We start from the raw sequence: 14,788 nt of genomic DNA on the forward strand, positions 1-14,788 counted from the left end.
CCTACTTTGCTCATATCTGTTTTAACCACTTCACAGTGTCACTATTATATTTACAGTGCCTCCTGATTTCTTCTGGTGTTGTGTATATCTCATACTGAATAGTTTTAGATCTTCAAACGAAGCACAACATGAAGCAAAGGCAACCTGAGTAAACACACAATACAGTTTTATTTTGTTTTTTATTGAAGCAAAAAAAAAAGTTATCCAACATCTATGACCAATGTGAAAAACTAATTGTCCCCTTAAACTTAAGATCTGGTTGTGCCACCTTTAGCAGCAATAACTGCAACCAAACACTTCTTATAACTTTGAAATAGCTTTGAAATTTCCGCCTTTGAAATAGCTTTGTAGCCCTTCCCAGACTGATGTGTTTCAATCACCTTCTTCCTCATCATTTCTGGAATTTCTTTCAGCTTTGGCAGAGTGTGTTACTGTGTGAGACCTTTTAACTTCATGCTGTTGAAAAAGTTCTGTTTAAGTGTTGATTTGATTGAACAGGTTTGCAGTAATCAGGCCTCTTTGTGTCTAGTCCAGCTGAACCCCATTATCAATGCAGTTTCATAGATTTGGGGAATTAGTAACTGTGAGGGCAAATACATTTTCACACAGGCCCAGGTGGTATTGGATAACCTTTTTGCTTCAATACATAACATTATCATATAAAAACTGTATTTTGTGTTTACTCAGGTTGCCTATATTTTATCGTGAATTTAGTTGTAATTTCTGAAACAATTTATTATGAGATATACACAAAAACAGAAGCCATCAGGATGGGGGCAAATACTTTTTCACAGCACTGTATTCAGAAAACTTGTGCATATATGGTTATAATCACTTTATATTCCTTACTTGTGCACTCTTCTTTTTGCTGCTGATGTAAAGTGTAAATTTAGATCTATCTATCCTGCACCTTATTAAGTCATGGACATAACATATTTATTTCCGTCCTATGCCTTACTGGTCATGATGTATTTATTTCATTCCCATCCCACACTAAATCCTGGCCACACATTAATAAGTGTTCGTGCATTATTTGTATTAAAAAGTGCATTATCACCAGCAGGGCTCTGTACGACTCATTTAGCCTGCTTTGATTAATTTCTTTAAATGTGCCTCAGTCAACACATTTTTACTTTGTAAAGTCGTACTAAAGTAATGAAAAGTGTAAATAGATTCATTCCCTTAGGAATGTGGGATCAGGATAACTATCACAAGACCTAATACAGAAAATACTTACTTCTCACAGAACTGCAGAAGAGTATACTGTAGCTATATGTGTTCATGTGGTACCCTGTGACTGACTGGCATCTCATCCATGGTGTGTGTCTAAAACATACCCAGCGATCCCAGGAGAAGCTCGTAATCCACCACTTTATAATCATTCCACACTTGCTTGATGTCTTATTTCAGTCATTTCTGATCACTTACTAATGTGTCATTATTGTTAATAATGTCAAGTGTGGCTATAGTACATGTTTGGGACACCCTGTACATACAATAATCTTACAACAGGGGTATCCAAAGTCTGGCCCAGGGCCAAATGTGGGCCACAGCTTCTCTATTAAAGCCAATTTCTATCCTGGTGAAGCCCTTTAGAAATTAATAATAATCATAATAATAATAATAATAATAATAATAATAATAATAATAATAATAATGCATGCACAAAAATTCACTGAACATAGTTTTTTTTGTTTTTTCAGGATTAATTACAACTTGGCTTGTTTTGTGTACAGGAAGGATTAAATACAGTTTTTCTAGATTAATAATTGAAGCTATTTTTAATGAAATTCATTTGTGTAGTGTGACTTTGTGCTTCATTTACTAAGCTCCTTGGGATGAGGTCACCCAGCTGCTCAAGTTTGGTTTGAAAATTTGGACAGAATTCAGAATGTTGTGACTCACTCATTCCCATAGAAACAAGCTTCTATTACAGCAGTTACATTCCATTTCAGTATCTGAACCTGCAACCAAAAATCTCTTGACTATCCATAACCAGCGACAGAGAGAGTAGCAGAGACTTAGCAGTAATTTGTCAGCAATAATCAGCATTTTGTCTTGTACTTAGTCTTGTACTGCGATGTATCTGTGGTAAATCAAATGTTACATTTTTTTTTAAAGCTTAATTACTACTACTACTATTACACATACTAATAGCATGACAGTTTGTCATTCATTTTTCCTTAATTTTATTATCATACTGATAAATGTAAGAACTTTTAACTGTTTACGTTTTTTGATTCCTCCATTTTCTGTAGAGAAAAGTATTTTTAGTGTACTTATACTAAGTTTTGTGTGTTTAAAACTGTAGGTTAGTGTGTTGGTAGGCCTACTAAACGTTCAGTTGGTGTTATTGCTTTTCTCCACCACTGAGAGTTTGATGGATTTCTTTTCTTTAGGTAAAATGAACCAGAAATCCGTTATGTCCTCACTGTATGTGGGTGGTCTGCACCCTGAGGTGATGGAGAACATGCTTGTGGAGAAATTCAGCCCTGCAGGACGAATTCACTCCATCAGGCTCTGCAGGGACAGGAAGACCGGCTCTTCACTCGGCTATGCTTTCGTCAATTTTCATCGTCGAGCTGAAGGTAAAACAAACTGTACTGAACGCTGTTTCATACACTATTTCTGTATTTTACTACCAGTTTATAGCCTAGTTATGGTTACATGTGTAAATCATGTATTATTATACTGCTTTATTACATGGATAAGGTCAAGCTCTGAGGTAGTTTTGTTGAAAACTATATTTTTGTAAGAGTTATTTATTTTCTTAGAATAAATACTTCAAATAATGGTTTGATTTCTCTCGTAGGCTTTTTTCTGTGTGAGATTAAGATAATTAACCACTAAGACACTAACATTTTTATTGAATAATGAGCTATAATTGATTTTTGCTCCCTCAGCTGAGCGAGCATTGGAAATGCTCAATTATGAACCCCTCATGGGGCGGCCCATGCGTATCATGTGGTCTCATAAGGATTCATCCCTCAGGAACACTGGCATGGGAAAACTGTTTGTCAGGAATTTGGACAACTCGATTGGCAACATGGCCCTTCATGACATCTTCTCCACCTTTGGGAAAGTCCTTTCCTGCACGGTCTGGGCTTTGAACTGTTTGGATGCGAATAGCATTTTTTCAATACTTTTTAAAAGTATGAAATAAATTCTGTGGGTTGACATGATGTGTCTCTCCTCAAGGTTGTAAATAATGAGACCGGGTCAAAAGGGTATGGCATTGTCCACTTTGAGTCTCTGGAGGCGGCGAATATGGCGATAGAGAGGCTCAACGGCAAACTGCTAAACGGCTGCAAAGTGTAAGTCCCGTGTAAATCACTATGTTTTACCTTCCTGGGTTCAGATGACGTTTGTTCTTTTGTGCTTAACTAATTCCATTTGGGGTTTTTTAATCTTTATATTGTTGATACATATGTTCTGTTTCTGAGGGTATTTCAGTCAACATCAAGTTGTAATGTTGCTGGTGTAGTCATGAAGACTAACAGCAGTGTTTAGATAAAGACTCTAAGAGCGGTGTCTCTGTTGTTTTACAGGTTTGTTGAACGCTTCAAACCCTATGAGGGGCACAAGGCTGAGGCAGGTCCCCAATCCCAAGACTTCACAAACATATATATCAGGAACCTGGGTGAAGTCGTGGATGAAATAAAACTGAAAAACATCTTCAGCAAGTTTGGTAAGGATCCCTACTAGAGAGTTTTAAGAGTTCTACACATTCAACTAAACATAATGAGTTACGCACTTGAACATGAAATAAACACCATGGACAAATCTTGTTAGATCGTATTCTAGAGTTGAGACCGAGGCTTAAAATTGTTGCTTTGTGTGTGTGTGTGGGATAAATGAATAAATGTACAAATTCTATACTGAATTTATATATTTCTGTACAGTTGTTTTGTGACAATGTCCATTGTTAAAATGACTATACAAATTGAATTGAATTGAATTGAATTGTTTGTGTGTGTGTGTGTGTGTGTGTGTTACAGGTCCTGTGATGAAAGTTCATGTGGAGACAGACGAGGACAAACGTTCTGGCTATGTAAAATTTGAGAAGCACGAGGATGCACAGAGGGTAAGTGTACAATGCAGCCAAGTGTGTTTGGGTACAAACTTGTGGAAAGCTTCCTTACAGCAGGAAAACCTCTGGTTAATGTGTGTGTGTGTGTGTGTGTGTGTGTGTGTGTGTGTGCAGGCTGTGGAGGAGATGAATGGGATGGTGATGTACGGCAAGCAGATGTATGTGACCCAAGCGCAAACGAAAGCAGAGCGACCCAATCACAAGTTTGAGCAGGTAAACACACACACACACATACACACACACACACACGAGTGATGACAGAGTAGATGACGAGTGCCTTACTCACTCTGAAGAGTGTATCAATTATGAAAATCTCCTTCACTGCTATTTTTTCCTCATGGTTATTATGTTTGGCACGTCTTAATGTGTCTCCTCGTTGTCACCTACAGGTGAAGATGGAAAATGGCCGCTCCAGGGGGTCTGGCTTCATGCACTCCTCATGTTCCCAGGAAACCACGAAGGCCGGGAATCTGCACTGGACTGCGCAGACCATGGAGCCACAATGTGAGTTACAGCTGTCTGGTTGTTTATCAGTGTTGCATTTGTTACACAGTGTGTGTGTGTGTGTGTGTGTGTGTGTGTGTGTGTGTGTGTGTGTGTTCCAGTCTCTCCACAGCTGTCACATACTACTGTACTATTGCATACTACTGTACTAAATAGTGTCTTAGCTTGCTAGATCTGGGTTTAGCAGCCAGGTCACTCTTACTGAACCCCCCTGTGAGGCTACTGAATGCTAGTGTGCATATAGTGTTTCGAAACAGACAGGGTGGTAGCTGGGTACCCTTTAGTAGTCAGTGTTAGTTCCCAACGTGGTGTTTATCTGACTGTTTCCAGTTGATGCTACTGTACTAAATATCATGTAAACAGGGAGTTTGGCACCTACTCGTAAGCTATGGTGCTATACTATTTAGAATGGTTGGACACGGTTTGAGACGCAGCCGCAGATATGGCTTTTATGTAACAGTAAAACATTTGAGCCGGTTACAGTAGCTAACAATTTTTACTGATTAGTTTTCACCACAAATGTACTTGCATTGAAGGATATGGTTTAAGACACAGCCTGTAACTATATGTCTTTGTCTGGTGCTTTTTTCGGTAAGCAGATGTCCAGAATATGCCCGATGGTGTTGACCCTGCCCCGGGGCATCAGGAGACCAGTGGAACCATCACACCATCAAGCAGTCAGGTGCCATGTGTGACTGTAGAGAGTACAGTTATAACTACACCAACATCTGTAGATACTGTTCCAGTGGCAGACTCAGTGCCAGCTGTAGAAAGTGTCCCAGCTGAACACACTGTTCCAGCTGTAGAAAGTGTTCCAGCTGAACACACTGTTCCAGCTGTAGAAAGTGTCCCAGCTGAACACACTCTTCCAGCTGTAGAAAGTGTCCCAGCTGAACACACTCTTCCAGCTGTAGAAAGTGTCCCAGTTGAGCACACTGTTCCAGCTGTAGAAAGTGTCCCAGTTGAGTACACTGTTCCAGCTGTAGAAAGTGTCCCAGCTGAACACACTGTTCCAGCTGCAGAAAGTGTCCCAGTTGAGTACACCGTTCCAGCTGTAGAAAGTGTCCCAGTTGAGCACACTGTTCCAGCTGTAGAAAGTGTCCCAGTTGTCGACACTCTTCCAGCTGTAGAAAGTGTCCCAGTTCCAGCTGCAGATAAGCTTCCAGCTCCAACTCAAGCTCCAAATGCAGATGTTATATGTCTTCCTTCTACATGTATGGTGTCTGAAAGTGAAGCGGCGAATATGGCGATAGAGAGGCCCAACGGCAAACTGCTGAACGCCCGCAAAGTGTAAGTCACGTGTAAATCACTATGTTTTACCTTCCTGGGTTCAGATGATGTTTGTTCTTTTGTGCTTAACTAATTCCATTTGGGGTTTTTTAATCTTTATATTGTTGATACAAATGTTCTGTTTCTGAGGGTATTTCAGTCAACATCAAGTTGTAATGTTGCTGGTGTAGTCATAAAGACTAACAGCAGTGTTTAGATAAAGACTCTAAGAGCGGTGTCTCTGTTGTTTTACAGGTTTGTTGAACGCTTCAAACCCCGTGAGGAGCACAAGGCTGAGGCGGGTCCCCAATCCCAATTCTTCACAAACATATATATCAGGAACCTGGGTGAAGTTGTGGATGAAACAAAACTGAAAAACATCTTCAGCAAGTTTGGTAAGGATCCCTACTAGAGAGTTTTAAGAGTTCTACACATTCAACTAAACATAATGAGTTACGCACTTGAACATGAAATAAACACCATGGACAAATCTTGTTAGATCGTATTCTAGAGTTGAGACCGAGGCTTAAAATTGTTGCTCTGTGTGTGTGGGATAAATGAATAAATGTACAAATTCTATACTGAATTTATATATTTCTGTACAGTTGTTTTGTGACAATATCCATTGTTAAAATGACTATACAAATTGAATTGAATTGAATTGAATCGTTTGTGTGTGTGTGTGTGTGTGTGTTACAGGTCCTGTGCTGAACGTCCATGTGGTGACAGATGTGAACAGGAAGCCCAAACGTTCTGGCTATGTAAAATTTGAGAGGCACGAGGATGCACAGAAGGTAAGTGTACAATGCAGCCAAGTGTGTTTGGGTACAAACTTGTGGAAAGCTTCCTTATAGCAGGAAAACCTCTGGTTAATTGTGTGTGTGTGTGTGTGTGTGTATGTGTGTGCAGGCTGTGCAGGAGATGAATGGGATGGTCATGTACGGCAAGCAGATGTATGTGACCCGAGCGCAAACGAAAGCAGAGCGACCCAATCACAAGTTTGAGCAGGTATACACACACACACAAAAAAAACACACACACGAGTGATGATAAAGTACATTTACATTGCATTACATTTATTAATTTAGCAGACGCTTTTATCCAAAGCGACTTACAAATGAGAAAATACAAGCAAAGTGATATATCAAGAAGAGAACAATACAAGTAGTGCTACCGTACAAGATTTGTAATTGAGTTCTAGAATAAGCAAAGTGCGCAGAGTAGAGGTGTAAGAGCCAGAGTAATTTTTTTTTTTTTTTTTTTATGGGTTGGTTAGGTGTTCAAGGAAGAGGTTGGTCTTTAGCTGTTTTGAAGATGGTGAGAGATTCTGCGGTCTGGATTGAGGTTGGAAGTTCATTCCACCACTGAGGAACAGTTAGTTTGAATGTTCTGGAAAGGGACCTTGAGCCAGGCTGAGTAGGTACTACTAAGTGTCAGTCATTAATTGATCGCACATTGTGTGAAGGAACGTAAGCCTGCAGGAGAGAGTTGAGGTAGGAGGGTGCTGTTCCAGACAAGGTCTTGTAGGTGAGCATCAAGGCCTTGAATTTGATGCGGGCGGCTACAGGAAGCCAGCGAAGGGAGATGAAGAGGAGTGTGACATGGGTTCTCTTGGGCTGGTTGAAGACAAGGCGTGCTGCAGCATTCTGAATCATCTGGAGGGGTTTGATGGAGCTGCTGGGAGGCCCGAGAGTAGTGAGTTGCAGTAGTCCAGTTTTGATATGACAAGAGCCTGGACTAGTAGTTGTGTAGCCTGTTCGGTGAGGTAGGGTCTGATTCTCTTGATGTTGTACAGGATGAACCTACAGGGCCTTGCAGTTGTTGAGATGTGGTCTGTAAAGGTCAAGCTGTCATCGAGAATCATCCAAAGGTTCCTGGCTGTCCTGGTTGGCTTGAGTGTGGTTGAGCCAAGCTGTACAGTGAGGTTGTGGTTGATTGAGGGGCAGGCTGGGATGACGAGAAGCTCAGATTTTGCCAGGTTGAGCTTAAGGTGGTGTTCCCTCATCCAGACCGAGATGTCCGTCAGGCAAGCAGAGATACATGCAGAGACGGATGGATCCTCAGGCTGGAAGGACAAATCGAGTTAGGTGTCATCAGCATAGCAGTGGTATGAGAAGCCATGAGACTCAATCACCTGCCCCAGAGATGTAGTGTAGATAGAAAAGAGCTAGAAAATTATATGACGAGTGCCTTACTCACTCTGAAGAGTGTATCAAGTATGAAAATCTCCCTCATTGCTAATTTTTCCTCATGGTTATTATGTTTGGCACGTCTTAATGTGTCTCCTCGTTGTCACCTACAGGTGAAGATGGAAAATGGCCGCTCCAGGGGGTCTGGCTTCGTGCACTCCTCATCTTCCCAGGAAGCCACGAAGGCCAGGAATCTGCATTAGACCGCGCAGACCATCCAGCCACAATGTGAGTTACAGCTGTCTGGTTGTTTATCAATGTTACATTTGTTACACAGTGTGTGTGTGTGTGTGTGTGTGTGTGTGTGTGTGTGTGTGTGTGTGTGTGTGTTCCAGTCTCTCCACAGCTGTCACATACATAGATCTGGGTTTAGCAGCCAGGTCACTCTTACTGAACCCCCCTGTGAGGCTACTGAATGCTAGTGTGCATATAGTGTTTCGAAACAGACAGGGTGGCAGCTGGGTACCCTTTAGCAGTCAGTGTTAGTTCCCAATGTGGTGTTTATCTGACTGTTTCCAGTTGATGCTACTGTACTAAATATCATGTAAACAGGGAGTTTGGCACCTACTCATAAGCTATGGTGCTATACTATTTAGAATGGTTGGACACGGTTTGAGACATAGCTGCAGATATGGCTTTTATGTAACAGTCAAACATTTCAGCCGGTTACAGTAGCTAACAATTTTTACTGATTAGTTTCCACCACAAATGTACTTGCATTGAAGGATATGGTTTAAGACACAGCCTGTAACTATATGTCTTTGACTAAAACCGCTCTGCATTTCTCTTTTAGGAAACCCTAAAGATGCTTCATAACATCAATGACAGCAATAAGAGGAAGAAGAAGAAAAGAACAGAAAGAACAATAAATAAACATTGTACTCAACATTTGCACATAGTATAAAGTGGCCTGGGTCTTGATTATTGTCATTTAAATTAGAATTGACAGTTTTTTTTTTATTTGTTTTGGTACTATTTTCACAAGTATGTGGTAATTTTTCAAAACGTTTAGTAAAAAAAACTCCAAACTGATCACACTTGTAACACAGCTAGTCATTCTTTCAAAACCTGATCTCATGCTTTCATTACAGTTATACATATTTTTTCCCCCACAAAGTCATTGTTTCAAAACAGAAGATTATTGTAACATGTATTGAGAACGTTTATTGTAATCACCAAAACAAAACAGTATGATCTTTCAATTTAGTACTTTTATCAGTTAGTTAATTCAACAGAAAACAATGCAAGATACACATTTCAAATCACCCTTGGTTCTGAATGAATGTTACTGTACTGTAATACAGTGTACATAGTCATCACAACATATTACACCTATTATCCATCCAAACTGACAAAAGCCATAATAAAATGTATATTTTTATTTATACAACAAGTAAAATATGATCAAAGAACACATGAAAAGTCACTTATGCAGGAAAAATATTTTATTTTACAGTGTTTTTTCAACATTGTGAAACAAAATACATGTAAACAATTTACTGTAAATGGAGATAATCTCAACATTTGGCCATAAATTTTCATCAATATCACAGTGAATATCCTCGTGGTTCATGCACCATGGGAAAAAACTTCTGGCATGACCAATCCAGGCTTGACATCGCTCTGTAGTTATGTCATTGCAAGCCTCGTTCATGGCTTGAAGGAAGGTGACGTGCTCATGGAGATGGCAATCATACACCTTCCACCTCCAAGTAGAGAAGAATTCCTCAGTTGGGTTGAGGAAAGGGGAGTATGGTGGGAGATATAAGGCCATGAACCGAGGTTGAGCCTGAAACCATTCCTGAACCAGCTCTGCATGATGGAAGCTGACATTGTCCCACACAATAACATACCTGGTATCTTCACCCTGACAGGCCTGCTCAAGTTCAATTAGGAAAGCTATCTGGTGTTCAGTGTTGTATGATCCAAGAACTGGTCTATGGCCAACCACTCCATCTTCACATATAGCTGCACACATTGAGATGTTTCCCCTTACCTTGTCCAGGCACTTGGATGCCCTGACCATTTCCACCACAGCCAACTCTTGCTGGTCAGTCAGTATACATGTGCAACAATACCAGATGGTTTCCTGCCAGTTCTGAAAATAAAACAATGTATGCTATCAAAATTGTACTACTGTAAGTGACAAAAAATGCGTGATAATGAAATTTTGTTCACTATTCTATATCGTTTTGCAATTTACTGTACCATAAAAGTATAGTTCATAGTTAGTAGACTTACCAGTTTTCTCAGTGAAATGTTCTGATGATGGAGCTGACAGTTGATCTTTGTAGGTTAGGGTGAACTAACCTGGCAGCCTCTGCCATGGTAAGGCCTCTGTTAACCACATGGCCAACAATGATGGCCCGGACTTCATTTGAAATGACAGTACGTTGCCTTCTGCTTACATTCCTCTGATGACCAACTCTTTGTCTAGGCCCATGCCCACCTCTTTGTCTAGGCCCATGCCCACTTCTTTGTCTAGACCCATGCCCACCTCTTTGACTAGGCCCATGCCCACTTCTTTGTCTAGGCCCATGCCCACCTCTTTGACTAGGCCCATGCCCACTTCTTTGTCTAGGCCCATGCCCACCTCTTTGACTAGGCCCATGCCCACTTCTTTGACTAGGCCCATGCCCACCTCTTTTACTAGGCCCATGCCCACCTCTTTGTCTAAGGTAATGCCCACCTCTTTGACTAGGCCCATGCCTACTTCTTTGTCTAAGGCCATGCCCACTTCTTTGTCTAGGCCCACCTCTTTGTCTAGGCCCATGCCCACTTCTTTGTCTAGGCCCATGCCCACCTCTTTGACTAGGCCCATGCCCACTTCTTTGTCTAGGCCCATGCCCACCTCTTTGACTAGGCCCATGCCCACTTCTTTGTCTAGGCCCATGCCCACCTCTTTTACTAGGCCCATGCCCACCTCTTTGTCTAAGGTAATGCCCACCTCTTTGACTAGGCCCATGCCTACTTCTTTGTCTAAGGCCATGCCCACCTCTTTGTCTAGGCCCACCTCTTTGACTAGGCCCATGCCTACTTCTTTGTCTAAGGCCGTGCCCACCTCTTTGTCTAGGCCCATGCCCACCTCTTTGTCTAGGCCCATGCCCACTTCTTTGTCTAGGCCCATGCCCACCTCTTTGTCTTGGCCCATGCCCACTTCTTTGTCTAGGCCCATGCCCACCTCTTTGACTAGGCCCATGCCCACTTCTTTGTCTAAGGCCATGCCCACCCCTTTGTCTAAGGCCATGCCCACCTCTTTATCTAGGCTCATGCCCACTTCTTTGTCTAGGCCCATGCCCATTTCTCTGACTAGGCCTATGCCCACCTCTTTGGCAGGGTCCACATCTGCCTCTTTGTCTAGGCTCATGCCCACTTCTTTGTCTAAGGCCATGCCTACCTCTTTGACTAGGCCCATGCCCACCTCTTTGTCTAAGGCCATGCCCGCCTCTTTGACTAGGCCCATGCCCACCTCTTTGTCTAAGGCCATGCCCACCTCTTTATCTAGGCCCATGCCCACTTCTTTGTCTAGGCCCATGCCCACTTCTCTGACTAGGCCCATGCCCACCTCTTTGGCAGGGTCCATCCCCATCTCTTTAACTAGGCCCATGCCCACCTCTTTGACCAGGCCCATGGCCACCTCTCTGACCCGGCCCTCTTTAGCAGAGTCCACGTCTACCTCTTTGATCCCTCTACAGGTTTCCTCTCTCTTCCACTCTATCCTGCTCCATGTTTGCCAATTGTAAATGCTCACACGGAGTTCTACTTATATGGCATTCAATTGTGATCACCAGGTGAAAGAAATGAGTAATAATTGGGATTTACATTTACATTTATTCATTTAGTAGATGCTTTTATCCCAAGTGACTTACAAATGAGGAAATACAAGCAAAGCAATATATCAAGCAGAGAACAATACAAGTAGTGCTACCATACAAGATTTTGTAATTGAGTTCTAGAAAATCAAAGTGCGCAGAGTAGAGGTGTAAGAGCCAGAGTAAGGTGGGTTTTTTTGTTTTTAGTAGGATAGTGTGGGGTTGGCATTTTAGGGTTTAGTTGTGTGCTCATGGAAGAGGTGGGTCTTTAGCTGTTTTTTGAAGATAGTGACAGATTCTGTGGTCCGGATTGAGGTTGGAAGTTCATTCCACTACTGAGGGACAGTTAGTTTGAAGGTTCTGGAAAGGAACCTTGAGCCACGCTAAGTAGGCTCTACTAAGCATCGGTCACTAATCGATCGCAGATTGCGTGAGGGAACGTAAGCCTTCAGGAGAGTGTTGAGGTAGGGGGGTGCTGTTCCAGACAAGATCTTGTACGTGAGCATCAAGGCCTTGAATTTGATATGGGTGGCTACAGGACACCAGTGGAGGGAGATGAAAAGGGGTGTGACAAGAGGGGTTTTGGGCTGGTTGGAGACGAGGCGTGCTGCTGCATTCTGAATTATCTGGAGGGGTTTGATGGAGCTGGCTGGGAGGCCCGAGAGTAGTGCATTGCAGTAGTCCAGTTTTGATATGACAAGAGCCTGGACTAGTAGCTGCGTAGCCTGTTTGGTGAGACAGGGTCTCTTGATGTTGTACAGAAGGAACCGACAGGACAGTGCAGTTGTTGAGACGTGGTATGTAAAGGTGAAGCTGTCATCAAAAGTCACCCAAAGGTTCTTGGCCGTCCTGGTTGGCTTGTGTGTGGTTGAGCTGAGCTGTACAGTGAGGTTGTGGTTGATTGAGGGGCAGGCTGGGATGACGAGAAGCTCAGATTTTGCCAAGTTGAGCTTAAGGTGGTGTTCCCTCATCCAGTCCGAGATGCCAGACAGGTAAGCAGAGATTTGTGCAGAGACAGATGGATCATCAGGCTGGAAGGACAAATAGAGCTGGGTATCATCAGCATAGCAATGATATGAGAAGCCATGAGACTCAATCACCTGCCCCAGAGATGTAGTATAAATAGAAAATAGCAGTGGACCCAAAACTGACCCCTGAGGAACCCCAGTTGTGAGCTGCTGAGTTTCAGAAATTCCTGTGGTAAATTTAGTTGATTGGACATGATTCGGAAAGGTACACACCTGTCTATACAAGGTCCCAATGTTAACAATGCATGTCAGAGCACAAGCCAAGCCATAAAGTCCAAGGAATTGTCTGTAGACCTCCGAGACAGGATTGTATTGAAGCACAGATCTGGGGAAGGGTACAAAAACATTTCTGCAGCATTGAAGGTACCAATGAGCACAGTGGCCTCCATCATCCGTAAATGGAAGAAGTTTGGAACCACCAGGACTCTTCCTAGAGCTGGCCGCCCGGCCAAACTGAGCGTTCGGGGGAGAAGGGCCTTAGTCAGGGAGGTGACCAAAAACCCGATGGTCACTCTGACAGAGCTCCAGCATGTCTCTGTGGAGAGAGGAGAACCTTCCAGAAGAACAACCATCTCTGCAGCACTCCACCAATCAGGCCTGTATGGTAGAGTGGCCAGATGGCACGTCAGCCCACCTGGAGTTTGCCAAAAGGCACCTGAAGGACTCTCAGAACAAGACCAAGTCAAAGATTGAACTCTTTGGCCTGAATAGCAAGCGTCATGTCTGGAGGAATCCAGGCACCAGTCATCACCTGGCCAATGCTATCCCTACAGTGAAGCATGGTTTTGGCAGCATCATGCTGTAGGGATGTTTTTCAGCGGCAGGAACTGGGAGACTAGTCAGGATCGCGGGAAAGATGAATGCAGAAATGTACAGAGGCATCCTTGATGAAAACCTGCTCCAGAGTGCTCTGGACCTCAGACTGGGGCGAAGGTTCATCTTCCAACAAGACAACGACCCTAAGCACACAGCCAAGATAACAAAGGAGTGGCTACAGGACAACTCTGTGAATGTCCTTGAGTGGCCCAGCCAGAGCCCAGACTTGAACCCGATTGAACATCTCTGGAGAGATCTGAAAATGGCTGTGCACCGACGCTCCCCATCCAACCTGATGGAGTTTGAGAGGTCCTGCAAAGAAGAATGGGAGAAACTTCCCAAAAATAGGTGTGCCAAGCTTGAAGCATCATTCTCAAAAAGACTTAGGCTGTAATTGGTGCCAAAGGTGCTTCAACAAAGTATTTAGCAAAGGCTGTGAATACTTATGTACATGTGCTTTTTTTGTTTTTTATTTTTAATAAATTTGCAAAGATTGCAAACAAACTTCTTTCAAGTTGTCATTATGGGGTATTGCTTGTAGAATTTTGAGGAAAATAATGAATTTAATCCATTTTGGAATAAGGCTGTAACATAATAAAATGTGGAAAAAGTGAAGGGCTGTGAATAGTTTCCAGATTCACTGTAGTCATTGTTGGAAAGGGGTCAAATATGCAGAAGACGCTGGAAAAGTAAAGAATGTGCAGGACCAGGAGGATTTTTACTGAAGAACAGTGGGCAGTTTAATTGCTCAGAACAAACAAAGGACTCATGAACAACTATCACAAAACATAAAAACAGTTGTTGATCATCCAGGTAACGACACACAGTATTAAGAATCGAGCGTATGTAAACTTTTGAACTGGTCTATTTGTGTAAATTCAGTTATTATTGTGTCTTGTGGACTATATGTAAACATCTGTTATGTGAAATAGCTGATTCAGGGGTATGTAAATTTATTAGCACAACTGTAGCAGAGAGTAGTTTAGGTTTATGTGTAAAGTATTACACAAATAAATAACATTACTTCATCCTTAAAATCGCCATTTTTTAATTATATTATTATATACAGTAAATACATAT

The 14,788-nt window shown here is 42.3% G+C and overlaps 1 protein-coding gene across 5 annotated transcripts; it reads left to right on the top strand.

The window, feature by feature from the left end:
* Nucleotides 1-1,919: 1,919 nt before the first annotated feature.
* On the top strand, nucleotides 1,920-9,084 carry LOC128599258 (polyadenylate-binding protein 3-like). Of its 5 annotated transcripts, none has more exons than XR_008384382.1 (15): nucleotides 1,931-2,091; nucleotides 2,400-2,588; nucleotides 2,904-3,097; nucleotides 3,199-3,314; nucleotides 3,549-3,688; nucleotides 3,999-4,084; nucleotides 4,205-4,303; nucleotides 4,480-4,594; nucleotides 5,194-5,884; nucleotides 6,119-6,258; nucleotides 6,563-6,657; nucleotides 6,773-6,871; nucleotides 7,140-7,558; nucleotides 7,659-7,945; nucleotides 8,166-8,281. XR_008384382.1 is itself a non-coding variant. In XM_053610766.1 (14 exons), the coding sequence occupies exons 2-13, from the start codon at nucleotides 2,405-2,407 to the stop codon at nucleotides 8,253-8,255; spliced, it is 2,049 nt and encodes a 682-aa protein (XP_053466741.1). In that variant the 5' UTR covers nucleotides 1,920-2,034; nucleotides 2,400-2,404; the 3' UTR covers nucleotides 8,256-8,280; nucleotides 8,846-9,084. The 5 variants fall into 5 exon arrangements, 3 of the variants coding, with proteins under 3 accessions (XP_053466741.1, XP_053466740.1, XP_053466742.1); XR_008384381.1 differs by having other exon boundaries at nucleotides 7,659-7,970; nucleotides 8,166-8,280; XM_053610766.1 differs by lacking the exons at nucleotides 7,140-7,558; nucleotides 7,659-7,945 and adding an exon at nucleotides 8,846-9,084 and having other exon boundaries at nucleotides 1,920-2,034; nucleotides 8,166-8,280.
* The last annotated feature ends 5,704 nt before the right edge of the window (nucleotides 9,085-14,788 follow it).

The sequence above is a fragment of the Ictalurus furcatus genome, chromosome 22 (assembly GCF_023375685.1).
Source record: "Ictalurus furcatus strain D&B chromosome 22, Billie_1.0, whole genome shotgun sequence".
Classification (NCBI taxonomy): Eukaryota; Metazoa; Chordata; class Actinopteri; order Siluriformes; family Ictaluridae; genus Ictalurus; species Ictalurus furcatus.

Bases quoted from the DNA above. Each gene is read 5' to 3' on its own strand.
- LOC128599258 (XM_053610766.1), top strand. From the start codon at position 2,405: ATGAACCAGAAATCCGTTATGTCCTCACTGTATGTGGGTGGTCTGCAC. The intron at 5,885-6,118 runs GTAAGTCACGTG...GTTGTTTTACAG, and splicing joins CTGCTGAACGCCCGCAAAGT to GTTTGTTGAACGCTTCAAAC. The intron at 6,658-6,772 runs GTAAGTGTACAA...ATGTGTGTGCAG, and splicing joins GGCACGAGGATGCACAGAAG to GCTGTGCAGGAGATGAATGG.